Source organism: Zootoca vivipara, chromosome 6 (assembly GCF_963506605.1).
Source record: "Zootoca vivipara chromosome 6, rZooViv1.1, whole genome shotgun sequence".
NCBI lineage: Eukaryota > Metazoa > Chordata > Lepidosauria > Squamata > Lacertidae > Zootoca > Zootoca vivipara.
In genome coordinates this window covers 78,889,943-78,902,173 of record NC_083281.1, presented here as the reverse complement: position 1 = coordinate 78,902,173, position 12,231 = coordinate 78,889,943, and the positions used below count along the sequence as shown (strand labels likewise).

Sequence of the window (12,231 nt, the reverse complement as noted above, 5' to 3'; positions counted from 1 at the left end):
AAGGCTAGGCAGCCACCAGGGCATCTCCCAGGTATGCCACACTACAGTTCCCATTATCCCTGACCATTAGCAAGACTGAATGAGGTTTATGGGAGCTGGAGTCAAACAACATCTGCAAGGCACCATGTTGGCTACCCTTGCCCTGAGGGGGACTGTACATTTTTTCATTGTGTTTGTTTCTACACAGCCAGAACGGAAGCTGAATCTATGCATGAGATCATTTGGATGGCTTAGAGCAGGCATCCCCAAACTGTGGCCCTCCAGATTTTTGGCCTACAACTCCCATGATCCCTAGCTAATAGGACCAGTGGTCAGGGAAGATGGGAATTGTAGTCCAAAACATCTGGAGGGCTGAAGTTTGGGGATGCCTGGCTTAGAGGATTAGAAAAAAATCATGGAAGAGAAGGCTACGTTCCACTTTCACTGTCAAGAGGCCGTACAGTATGCCCATGAATGTCAGTTGTTGGAAATGGTGCAGGGGGAGAGAGAGAGGTTGCACTCAAATCCTGCTTGCTTGTGGGTTTCCCATGGGCATCTAGTTGGCCACTGTGAGAACAGGATGCTGAACTAAATGGGCTTCCTTCCAGCAAGTCCTGCGCACTACATAGAGGGGGATCGCGCTCCCCCCGCGACTTCAAAACGGAGCGAGTGCATTGTGCCAAGCGAGGCTTTCTACCGGGAGAGTGACAGTCGCCGCCCCACCCGCGACTCCCAAGCCAAGCCCCTCCAGCCTCCCGGTAAAAAGCATACTCGGCGCTCCGCATCGCGCCAAGTGGGCTTTTTACCTGGAGGCTGGAGGCTCGGCCTGGGAGTCAGGGGGGCACCGACTGTCACCTCCTCCAGCTCCAGGGTGGCACGCACCTGCCACACCAAATGAGGCTTTCTACCGGGAGGCTGGAGCTGGAGGCTCCATTTTGAAGTCGTGGGGGCGCGATCCCCCTCTACATAGTATGCATGTGCAGCAGGGTGCGTGACACCCTGGAGCTGGAGGAGCTGACAGTCGGCGCCCCCCTGACTCCCAAGCCGAGCCTCCAGGTAAAAAGCCCACTTGGCGCGATGCAGAGCGCCGAGTGGGCTGTTTACCGGGAGGCTGCAGGGGCTCGGCTTGGGAGTCGCGGGGTGGGGCGGCGACTGTCACCCTCCCCAGAGTGGAACCCCGGGGCGGACCACCCCTATCGCCCCCTTGCTATGCCCCTGTCTCCACCCTTCTGTCCCCCCAAGCAAACTGGATGTCGACAGACAGCCCTGAATTTCTAAGAACTTGAAGAAGGGACAGTGTGTTCCCCTTTGCCAACAGAACCACTTTCCTCACATTCCTGGATGCAGTTCTCCCTCTTGTGATGTTCCACTGGTAGAACATCAGCCCAGTCTTGCACATGCTTACATCTTGCTGTCATTCCATCACTTGAGAAACAAAAGGGTGTGTGTGTGTGTGTGTGTGTGTGTGTGTGTGTGTGTGTGTGTGTGAATAAGGCTTTGTTCATCCATTACTTTCGCTTTGGTGCTCAAATTTAAGCCCCGGAATGTCACAGTGGATTACAGCTTCTGAATATTCTCTGCTGCTGCTCCCTTGATGGCCAACCTACATTCCATATGCCTCTTGAGTTGAGTTGTATAACTCTCTGACGTCTTGGAGTCCTGCTCAGGAGGGAGAGAAACATCCAGGCATATCCAAATCCTTGCTTTTAATCTCTGCACCTGAGTGGCAAAGCATAAAGATCACCTGCCATTTGCTTGAATGTTAGTTCATAAGCTGTTGAGATGAGGTCTGGAGCCTTCCTGAGTCTGTTAAGAAGCTAATTCTGGATGAAAGGTGGGGGCTGGGGGGTGGGTTGTTTCTAATCCCACAATCAAAATCCTTATAGGCTTGTTAAGATATGAGTTTACCAACAGCTGTTGCCTCGAGAGATCTTGAAAGGCTTGTCTACGTTCAGACACTCAGGTAGGGAAGGGGGGTAGATTAGATTGATTTCACATTTAAAGGTGAACCTCTATGATCTGCGCTTTCCGAAACAATACGAGAACGAAAACACAGCCACCCCTTAAAATTTGCAATGCTCAGAATTTTTCAGTACAGTTATCTGGCCCTGTGATATGTTCAGAAATGCAGATACTGGGGCAAAGTGTCCATACAAATGTGATTTGTATGCATTGCATTAAGGGAAATGCATTGCGTTAAGGGAAAGATCTTGCAGAAATGTGTATATACTGGGCAAAATTGCGCACAGAAAAATGCATATGAGGAGAAATTTGCACTAAAATGCCGATGAATTTCCCTGAGGACTTTTAAAAATGCAGAGAACTGAAGATCAGAGAAATGAGAAATCGGGGGGGGGGGACCAAAAATGGGCAGACTCATCCATTCCTCCCCTCAGGCAGTTACCGAGGGGCTCCAGCATTACTGGTCTGGACCCCAACTTATACCTCCCCTTTAATCAGTTTTCTGTACGCCAGTCAGTGGCAGGCAGGTAGTTCTAGAAGGAGCTGCTATTTGCATTTCCCACAATGCCTTGGAGCAGTGCAATACCTGGGGAATTGTAGGAAATTAAAACAGCAGCTTCCAGATGCCCAGCCCACATTAGGATACTATTGTTTCCAAGAAGCCCCACTAGGCCTCCTCTAGCAGTTGGGAGGCATGACTTTTATCACTCCTGATGTGGATTAGACGTTAGACCTGGAGGACAAAGAGGTGATATGATAGCCATCTTCAAATATCAGAAGGGCTGTCAAAAGGGAAGATGGCTCCGGCTTGTTTTCTGCTACTCGAGAGAGTAAGACCCGAACCAATGGATTCAAATGACAAGAAAAGAGATTCTGGTTAAGCATTAGGAAGAAATATGCCTGACAGTGGAACCGGCTCCCTTAGAAGGTGGTGGACTCTCCTTCAGTGGAGGTTTTAAAGCAGAAGTTGGATGGCCATCTGTCAGGGGTGCTTTAGTGTTGATTTCTGAATTGCAAAGGGGTGGGACTAGATGTCCCTTGGGGTTCCTTCCAACTTCACAGTGCTATGATTATAAGTCATTTAAGAAGGAAGGAAGGAAGGAAGGAAGGAAGGAAGGAAGGAAGGAAGGAAGGAAGGAAGGAAGGAAGGAAGGGAAAGAGAAAGAAAGAAAAATGTATCTCCAATCTACTTCTTTAGGTAAGTGACAGGTTCAAAGAAACCTCAGCCATAGCCCCATATTGATTTTGGGCCATTTTCAGTTGTCCAGTCATTTCAACCAGACATCTGGAATGGACTCAGAAGAAGCTCCAGTCCCTGAAACCGGCAAACATAATCTGTTCTCTCTACCCCTCCCACACTTGGCTCTAATTTTCATGTATGAAGCATTGCAAATTGAACGGCACAGACAAACGCCATGCTTTTCAGTGGATTCACTTCACTCAATTCACCTGCAAGGCGTCATGTTCTAAGTAATCGAGTGACGACAAATCAAATGCAGTTTGTGCTTGTGTGAACAAACCGCTCTGGGAGAGCCCAGCAGTCTTGATGGATTTATTTCAGAGAGAGAGGAAGAAAGGGTGAAGGATTGGCTACCTTTGTCACTGGGGCTCAGCTGTCTCTGTGATGGAGTGCTGCCCTCTAGAGGAGTTATGATTCACGGGCCCCAAAGACTCTCATTCATTTAATTCTGTGTGGTTCCTCCCCCCCCCCCATCAGTAGAGCTGATTCACAGCACTTGTTCATTTTTTATTATTATTTCAATTTATCGAAGTCAACATGAGTCTACTCCTTCCGTGTCCCAGTTCCCAGCCAGGTTGGCACCATGGGACCCAGGACATTCAGTGGCGTGTTATGTGAACATGTTATTGTGAACAAGTCCTGTACGTTTTGTGTGTGTGTGTGTGTGTGTGTGTGAGAGAGAGAGAGAGAGAGAGAGAGAGAGAGAGAATAATATATTCAATTACGTATTTTAATTGCCTTTAGTTCATGTTTTAACATATTTATTTTGAAACAATGTACAATTCATATTTGTCATAGCAATACCCAAGTATTTAACTTTTTTCCCAGTTTGAAACCCTGTTTTCTCCAGCAAAACCTTCTGGTTTTCTGTTGTCATATTCATTGTGAATATTTTCATTTTCTGGTGGTTCATCTTAAAACCTGCTAATGTAGCAAACTCATTTAGTTTGTCTGCAAGAGTTACTACTCCAAGCAATGGGCTTTCCAGAGTTAACATTGTCATCAGCATATACTCTTAGTTTGTACTTAATTTCTTTTTACATCTTTATTCCCACAATTCTCTCATCTTGCCTAATGTCTCTAAGCAACAGTTCTAGGACCAGAATGAAAAGTAGCAGGGGGAAGATAGCTCTCAGACATCTTTTTCCACCACCACAGCCTGAGTAAAGGTAAAGGGACCCCTGACCATTAGGTCCATTCGTGACCGACTCTGGGGTTGCGGTGCTCATCTCACATTATTGGCCGGGAGCCGGCATACAGCTTCCAGGTCATGTGGCCAGCATGACAAAGACGCTTCTGGCGAACCAGAGCAGTGCACAGAAACGCCGTTTACCTTCCCACCTATTTATCTACTTGCACTTTGATGTGCTTTTGAACTGCTAGGTTGGCAGGAGCTGGGACCAAGCAACGGGAGCTCACCCCGTCGCGGGGATTCGAACTGCCGACCTTCTGATCAGCAAGCCCTAGGCTCTGTGGTTTAACCCACAGCGCCACCTGCGTCCCCAGCCTGAGTACACTCCCATTATCCTCAGATTCCCCTGTAGCTCCACAACCATGCAAGGCCATGTGGCTGCAGAGCTGGCTATAAGCCCTTGTCAGACAGCATTCCTGGGGAACAGGGCTGGAGCCACTGGAGGGAAGGCCCTGTCAACCTTTTTAAGCTTTTCTGGGACAACAACTTCCCTTTCTCAGCTCTCAGGCCCTCCTGGGGTCTTGCTTTGCTTGGCCTGGGCTTGGCTCTACTTGACCTGACCTGACCCTTGCTTCTGCTTTCCCTCTGATAATATAATAATAATAATAATAATAATAATTTATTATTTATACCCCGCCCACCTGGCCGGGTCCCCCCTGCCACTTTGGGCGGCTTCCAACACACATTAAAATACATTAAAATATCACAGATTAAAAACTTCCCTAAACAGGGCTTCCTTTAGGTATTTTCTAAATGTCAGGTAGTTGTTTATCTCCTTGACCTCCGATGGGAGGGCGTTCCACAGGGCGGGTGCCACTGCCGAGAAGGCCCTCTGCCTGGTTCCCTGTAGCTTTGCTTCTCGCAGTGAGGGAACTGCCAGAAGGCGCTTGGAGCTGGATCTCAGTGTCCGGGCTGAACAATGGGGGTGGAGACGCTCCTTCAGGTATACAGGACCGAGACCGTTTAGGGCTTTAAAGGTCAGCACCAACACTTTGAATTGTGCTCGGAAACGTACTGGGAGCCAATGTAGATCTCTCTGAGCCCCAGGAGAACAAGATAATGCTTTCTCTTCAGAGTTCATCGTAAGATAAATTTCCTTTTGTCCTCACAACATCCTTGTGATGTAGGTTAAGCTCACTTGCTGCAGAGCTGGTGTGGTGCGGTGGGTGGATTGCCAGACTAGGATTTGGGAGACCAGGGTTCAAATCCCAGCTCGGCCATGAAGCTCACTGGGTGACCTTGGGGCCAGTCACTGCCTCTCAGCCTAACCTACCTCACAGGGCTGTTGTGAGTATAATCTGGGGAAGGGGAGAACCATGAACACCGCCTTGAGCTCCTTGGAGAAAAAGGTGGGGTACAAAATGCAATAAATACAAATAAACAAAATGCCAAGCGTCATCTGGTGAGCATTGTGGGGCCCTAGTCTGCTCATGACACCAGGGATCAAGAGGCTTATATGAGCAACTTTTTGAAAACAAAACTAGAACCCCAAGATTCTAGGTTGAAATAGCGGCTCAGGTGCAAATTGATGGCTAAAGTAGAACAAAGAAAGCTGCCATTTATCAGGTCAGACCACTGATCAATCCAGCCAAGTATTGTCTACCCCAGGCACCCCCAAACTTGGCCCTCCAGATGTTTTGGGACTACAACTCCTATCATCCCTAGCTAACAGGTCCAGTCATCAGGGATGATGGGAATTGTAGTCCCAAAACATCTGGAGGGCCGAGTTTGGGGGTGCCTGGTCTACCCTGATGGACAGCTGTTCTCTTCCATGGTTTCAGTTTGGGAACACTCCCAGCCTTACCGGAAGATGTTGGGGACGGAAGCAGAAGTCTTCCACCTGAAGTGTTAAGAAACCTTCCATTGTGCCATGCGCAGAAGCAGTTCTCTACCACACACCAGGAGCCACACAGTGGGGTGACCTGCATATGCAAAAAACAAAAAACAAATCTACATTAGAGTTGCAAAAGAACTGCATCTCTTAACACTACAACTGGCCAGGAGAGTTCCACACAGACTTGGTGAAAGGGAGCCAGGTCATAGTCACCTTTTGCATCCAAGGAATGCTGGGAGACAAATGTTTAGCAGAAAACTAATTTGGTTGTAGTGCAAAACGGCTTGTCGGGTTGCCAAAGGCTGTTCTACCGACTTATCACAGCACCACACTGGCACTCAATATTCCAACCCCCCTCCCAAAACATGCCCTTAATTTGCTGCCTTTAATTTGCATGAGAAATTTCCTCTCCGTGATGAAAATTGTCCCCTTCCTATGAATCATCTAAAGCTCTAGTTGCTTAGTCAATCAATTATAACGATGGAAACTTGCTATCCTTTTAAAGCATGGTTACGAAAACTGTTCCTCCAGGTGATGTTTTTGCTCCCATCAGTTCCAGCCAGCGGGGCTGATGTTCAAGGATGATGGTGGCCATTGCAGTCCAGCAAACATCTGGAGGGTCATTGGTTCCCTATTCCTGTTTTAGAGTGTCCCCTCTCCCCAATCACTTGATACAAATCTTCTGAAACATTTCCTAGGGATATTGTGTGCTGTTTTTAAATGGCCTGGGCTCCCAAGCAACTGGGCGTAAGGTTGCAAGTTGGGGTACTGGTGTGTAGTAGCTAGATCAGAGACCCAATAAAGCTGGCACATCTCATGAGTTGGATCCAAAGCGTTAGTGTTTAAGCTGCCTCCCCAGGCCCCCAGCAGAGAGAGAAAGGTGGACTCTGTTAGGGTCATGGGCCACATTCAAGAGAAGAGGATACCTTCTTCTTGCCTTGGAAAGCGTAGTTGTTAGAGTGTCTGGCTAGGATTGGGGAGACCCAGTCCCAATCTCCACTAAGACATGATACTTAGGACAGTCACTGTTGCTCTGCCTGACTAGGATAAGAATAGGGGAGGGAAGAGTCCACGTATGCTGCCCTGGACTTCTTGGAGGGAAAGGTGGGAAATAAATGTCATACATAAATAACTGGCCTCCAGTTAATTTCCACTCTGAGAGACAGGGAGGGATTAGTAGCTATCCTGGCCCTGAAGGCTAAAGCATATGGGCTACGATCCTTAAACGGGTAGCTAATTGCGTAGCAGATTTCTTCTTTTCATTTTACGTAATGCAGCTCCTTTTGCTGTGTAGTCCTTGCATGTAGGGGGACGCGGGTGGCGCTGTGGGTTTAACCACAGAGCCTAGGGCTTGCGGTTGAAATCCCTGCGACGGGGTGAGCTCCCGTTGTTCGGTCCCTGCTTCTGCCAACCTAGCAGTTTGAAAGCATGTCAAAGTGCAAGCAGATAAATACAGCGGGAAGGTAAACGGCGTTTCCGTGTGCTGCTCTGGTTCGCCAGAAGCGGCTTAGTCATGCTGGCCACATGACCCGGAAGCTGTATGCCGGCTCCCTCGGCCAATAAAGTGAGATGAGCGCCGCAACCCCAGAGTCGTCCTCGACTAGACCTAATGGTCCCCTTTACTTTTACCTTTACTTTGCATGTAGGCTTTCCTTCAGCTAGGACTCCTAGGAATGGACCCTGCCTGCTCCCTGGGTCAATCTGAAGCAGGCTTGCTAGTCTCATTCCCTGACCTGATTCTTGGTGGCAATTGTTAACAAGGCAGAACAGCTGAGTAATGTCTCATCTCGTAGTGATTTCCTCTTAGCTCTTTTCATTGTTTATGAAGATGCAGGAACACATTTCTTCCCACTGATGTCCATTTAGGGTAGAGAGATTTTTCTCTCTGTATCTTCAATAATGATGTTTTGATTAGCACCAGGTTGTTTTTCTCCCTCTCTCCCCCCCCCCCTTTAATGGCACCCATTCCATCCAGGGGATAATCTGTCACCCGAAATGAATAATGCAATGTGGCAAGCTTTAGAAATGGAAATGGGGAGGGCTGAGAACGCAGTCTTTAGTAGCTGACTTTGTTGGATTTTTATTAGCTTTCTTTCCAAATTGTTTATTAATGACTCTGGCTTCCATAGCCGAATGCACTCAGTTAATGAGGAGGCCAGGTGAGTGAGATTTCTGAGAGGCGCGGAGCTTCCATTGGTTGCTGGCATGAGGCGACTAGAGCATAAAAGGCACACAGGTGATTTCTGCCTCCCTTACACAGTGCCAGCGATCTTGTTTTCCGTAATAAAATGAAGCACTTTTTAATAACCAGGAGGTTTCATATGAAAATCTCTCTCTCTTTTTAATTCTGCCCCCCCCCCGCCCCCTGGATTCGCGTATATGTTAATTTCATGATGTGTTGTTTCTAAAGATGTCCTAAGCCTGCCACACTCGGAACAACTCAACTCGTAAGTGCTCCTGGTCTCTTTCCCAGAGCTTTTAACCAGCCGCCGGGGGCATCAGGGAAGCTGTCGCTAGCATACATTTAAAACAGGACTTACGGGAACCTGTGGCCCTCTGGAAACTTTTGCTGGACTCCAACTCCCATCATCACCACCACCACCGGCAAACATAGCCAAATAGTTGGGGGAATTGAAGGAATATGTAGTCCAGCAATTTCTGGAAAGTCATGGGTTCCTCGTGAGTTCCTATCAGACCACAACAAAACTATTACAAGCAAGGAAGCCATCTTTGCAGTAACAACTCAAAAAAACCCACCACAGTTTTCTACAGATGTCAACAAAGACAACAGTATTTTGACGTTGTTAATCTTGGTTTGTATTATTGTGTGTGTGTGTGTGTGTGTGTGTGTGTGTGTGTGTAACCCAGGTGGTGCTGTGTGTTAAACCACAGAGTCTAGGGCTTGCTGATCAAAAGGTCGGCGGTTCGAATCCCTGTAACGGGGTGAGCTCCTGTTGCTCGGTCCCAGCTCCTGCCCACCTAGCAGTTCGAAAGCACATCAAAGTGCAAGTAGATAAATAGGGACCGCTCCGGCGGGAAGGTAAACGGCGTTTCCGTGCACTGCTCTGGTTCGCCAGAAGCAGATTTGTCATGCTGGCCACATGACCCGGAAGCTATCTACGGACAAATGCCGGCTCCCTCGGCCTATAGAGTGAGATGAGCGCCGCAACCAGATTTGCTACCAATTTCTGGTGTTTGCTGGGCACTGTAGCTTTTGCCCATTTCCTGCCATACAGGGTTGTTGTGTGTGTGGATAAAAAGCTGCTTTAAACTGCCCTGAGCTTCCTAAAGGAAAGGTAGAATAAAAAAGCATTATACTTTTTTCAAAGAAGATATATATATATATATATATATATATATATATATATATATATATATATATATATATATATATAGATGACCAGAGAGGTATTCTTTCTGTAGGAGACATACAACCTAATGAAATGGCACTTTTGTACTCTGGTACCAGGTGGAATGAGAAAGTCCAAAATGCAATGCAAGAATGTTTAAAACAGTGTATTCTGTGTGCATCTGTCAGGCTGTCCACCTGCCTTCCTGTCAGTCCGTCTCGTCATTGACAGTCTTGCATGTTGTCCTTCTTTGCTGTTGTAGAACAAACATGAGGAGGATGTGGAATCCGGGGAGGATGCTGTCATCAACAAACGGCACAACCGATCGCTGATGGGGAGTTTTTCCAAACGCAAGGTTATTCATTTATTCATAGGAATAGACACAAATTATTCTGCTTTCCCTGCAAAAGTTCAAACATCCAAGCCATTAACAAATTTAGAACAGAAAGGGGCAACCAGTAAGGGATCACATAGTGAATATGATGTCACAGTGCTATGCAGCCTGTCGTGGTTGTCACGGCTCCACCCTTCATTTTCTCTTAAGCACTCTTTCTTTAGATTGAAACTGACATGAGACTGATGTACATTCTAAAGTAACACCAATGTGGACCTCAAAGCTACATTTAAGAGCAGGGCTGTGCTGAGTGTTCCCCCCTCCATGTTTATTTTTGCCCGGAGGGGAGATAAAGTCCTGAGAATCGCTTACATTTTTATGAGAAAGGTTTTGAGGTGCAAATGTTGCCGTTTTTTGGTGCTGCTGTGGTGCCATTTCCCCACCCCCTTTCTAGAGTGCCCCCAGGCAATCAGGGATCACATAAGGAACATGATGGGCTCCCTGTTTGTCCCTTTTGAAATTTGCCCCACGTGAAAGCAGGGAAGCTTGGGGGCACCTGCATGGAAACATCCAAAGTGGTTGTACAAACTAGCTAGCACAAGCGATGACCCTACCGTCAGTGTACATTTAAAGCGGTACCCTATCACTTTAAGCAGTCATATCTTCCGCCAAATAATCCTGGGAACTGTAGTTTGTTGAAGGTGCTGAGAGTTGAGACACCTATCCTCCTCCCCTTAGAGAGCTACAGTTCCTAGCAGGACTGGCCCACTCATGGGGCAAGTTGAGGCAACTGCCTCAGGCAGCAAGATCCACAGGACACCACAGCCTGATGCTGAGCTTTCTTCCTGCCTTGTTCCTGATGTAGATATTACCTCAACTCTTCTTCCCTGGTGGGCAGGGGGGCACATTTTGGGAATCCGCTTCAGGCACCAAAATGTTTTGGGCTGGCTCTGATTCCTACAGTTTCCTGGGAGGATTAAATCACTCTTGGAGGAGAATAACAACTCTCAGCAACATTGGCAAACCACAGTTGCCAGGAATCTTTGGAAGCAGTTGGTTAGAGTCTGCTGCTGATAACACCAAGGCTGCAGATTCACTTCCCGTAAGAGACAGCTGCATATTCCTGCATGGCAAGGGGGGTTTGCACTAGAAGATCCTCAGGGCTCTTCCAACTCTATGATTCAAGACTGATCTGTGATTCTGTGAAATGTAAATAGGGCCAATGTTAGGTTAATTGTCTCCACAAATACTGTTATTGCTAATGTTATCTGTTGCTCCTTGTTACAGCAGTTTCGGTGTGCACTGTGTTTTAGAGTGTTTCATAAGAAGAAAATACACATCTCTGCCCTAACCTTTCCCTTTTCCTTTTCTTCAACACAATTTTATATACCAGAACAAAATAGCTCTAAATAGTTTGCACTAAGCTATTCAGTTAAAATACCAATAAAACAAATTACTTGACAAGATTTATATTATAAACTACTTATTATTCTTTTTTATAAAAAAAATAGATGCACTAAATCAGGTGTCACAATCCACACTAAAATTACATGCCATAATAATAATAATAATAATAATAATAATAATAATAATAATAATAATTTATTTATACCCCGCCCATCTGGCTGGGTTCCCCCAGCCACTCTTGCTGGAAGAAAAAAGGGTTTTTAACAGGCTCTGCAAACAATACAGTGCCTTATATCAATGGGCAAAGAGTTCCAACACACCAAAGGATCGATTCTTTGCAAGTTCAAGTTGAATCACAATGTTGCTAGTACTAGTTTGAACGTGCTATCAGAATGCAGGGACCCTGCTCTTTCATTCTAATCGAATGCCTTTTATACCTTGCTCCAGTGGGTGACTCGTGTTGGCCTAGTAAAGCAGAAAGTATTTTCCTGCGTATAAGACTACTTTTTAACCAAGGAAAATCTTCTCAAAAGTTGGGGGTCATCTTATAAGCCGGGTCGTCTTAATATACGCAGCCGCAGAAGCGATTTCTGGCGCTGTGGACATTTTGGAAATGGGCAGTGCGGCGCCGGAAATCGCTTCTGCGCATGTCCAGACGCGATTTTCGGCTTCCGGACATGCACAGAAGCGATTTCTGGCGCTGCGGACATTTTGGATATGGGCAGCGCGGGCATGTCCAGCCCACAGACGATCGTAGGAAGAGGGGTAGTCTTACACCGCGAGTATATCCCAAACTCTATATTTTAACTGGAGAAGTTGGGGGTCATTTTATACGCCGGAAAATATGGTAGATACCGCAAGCATGAAGTCTGCCTACTACAAAATGTTGCAGTGAGGGAGTGCTGCTGTACAGGGTTTGGGACATGCCCATGT

At 46.9% G+C, this 12,231-nt stretch overlaps 1 protein-coding gene across 3 annotated transcripts in view; it reads left to right on the top strand.

Annotated features, from left to right (window-relative positions):
- PLCH2 (phospholipase C eta 2) overlaps positions 1 to 12,231 on the top strand; it is a 331,389-nt gene that overhangs the window by 263,848 nt on the left and 55,310 nt on the right. For all 3 annotated transcript variants that reach the window (XM_060276184.1, XM_060276182.1, XM_060276183.1), the window contains one exon: positions 9,820 to 9,912. In XM_060276184.1, coding sequence (XP_060132167.1) covers positions 9,820 to 9,912 — 93 coding nt within the window. The remainder of the gene's footprint in view (positions 1 to 9,819; positions 9,913 to 12,231) is intronic.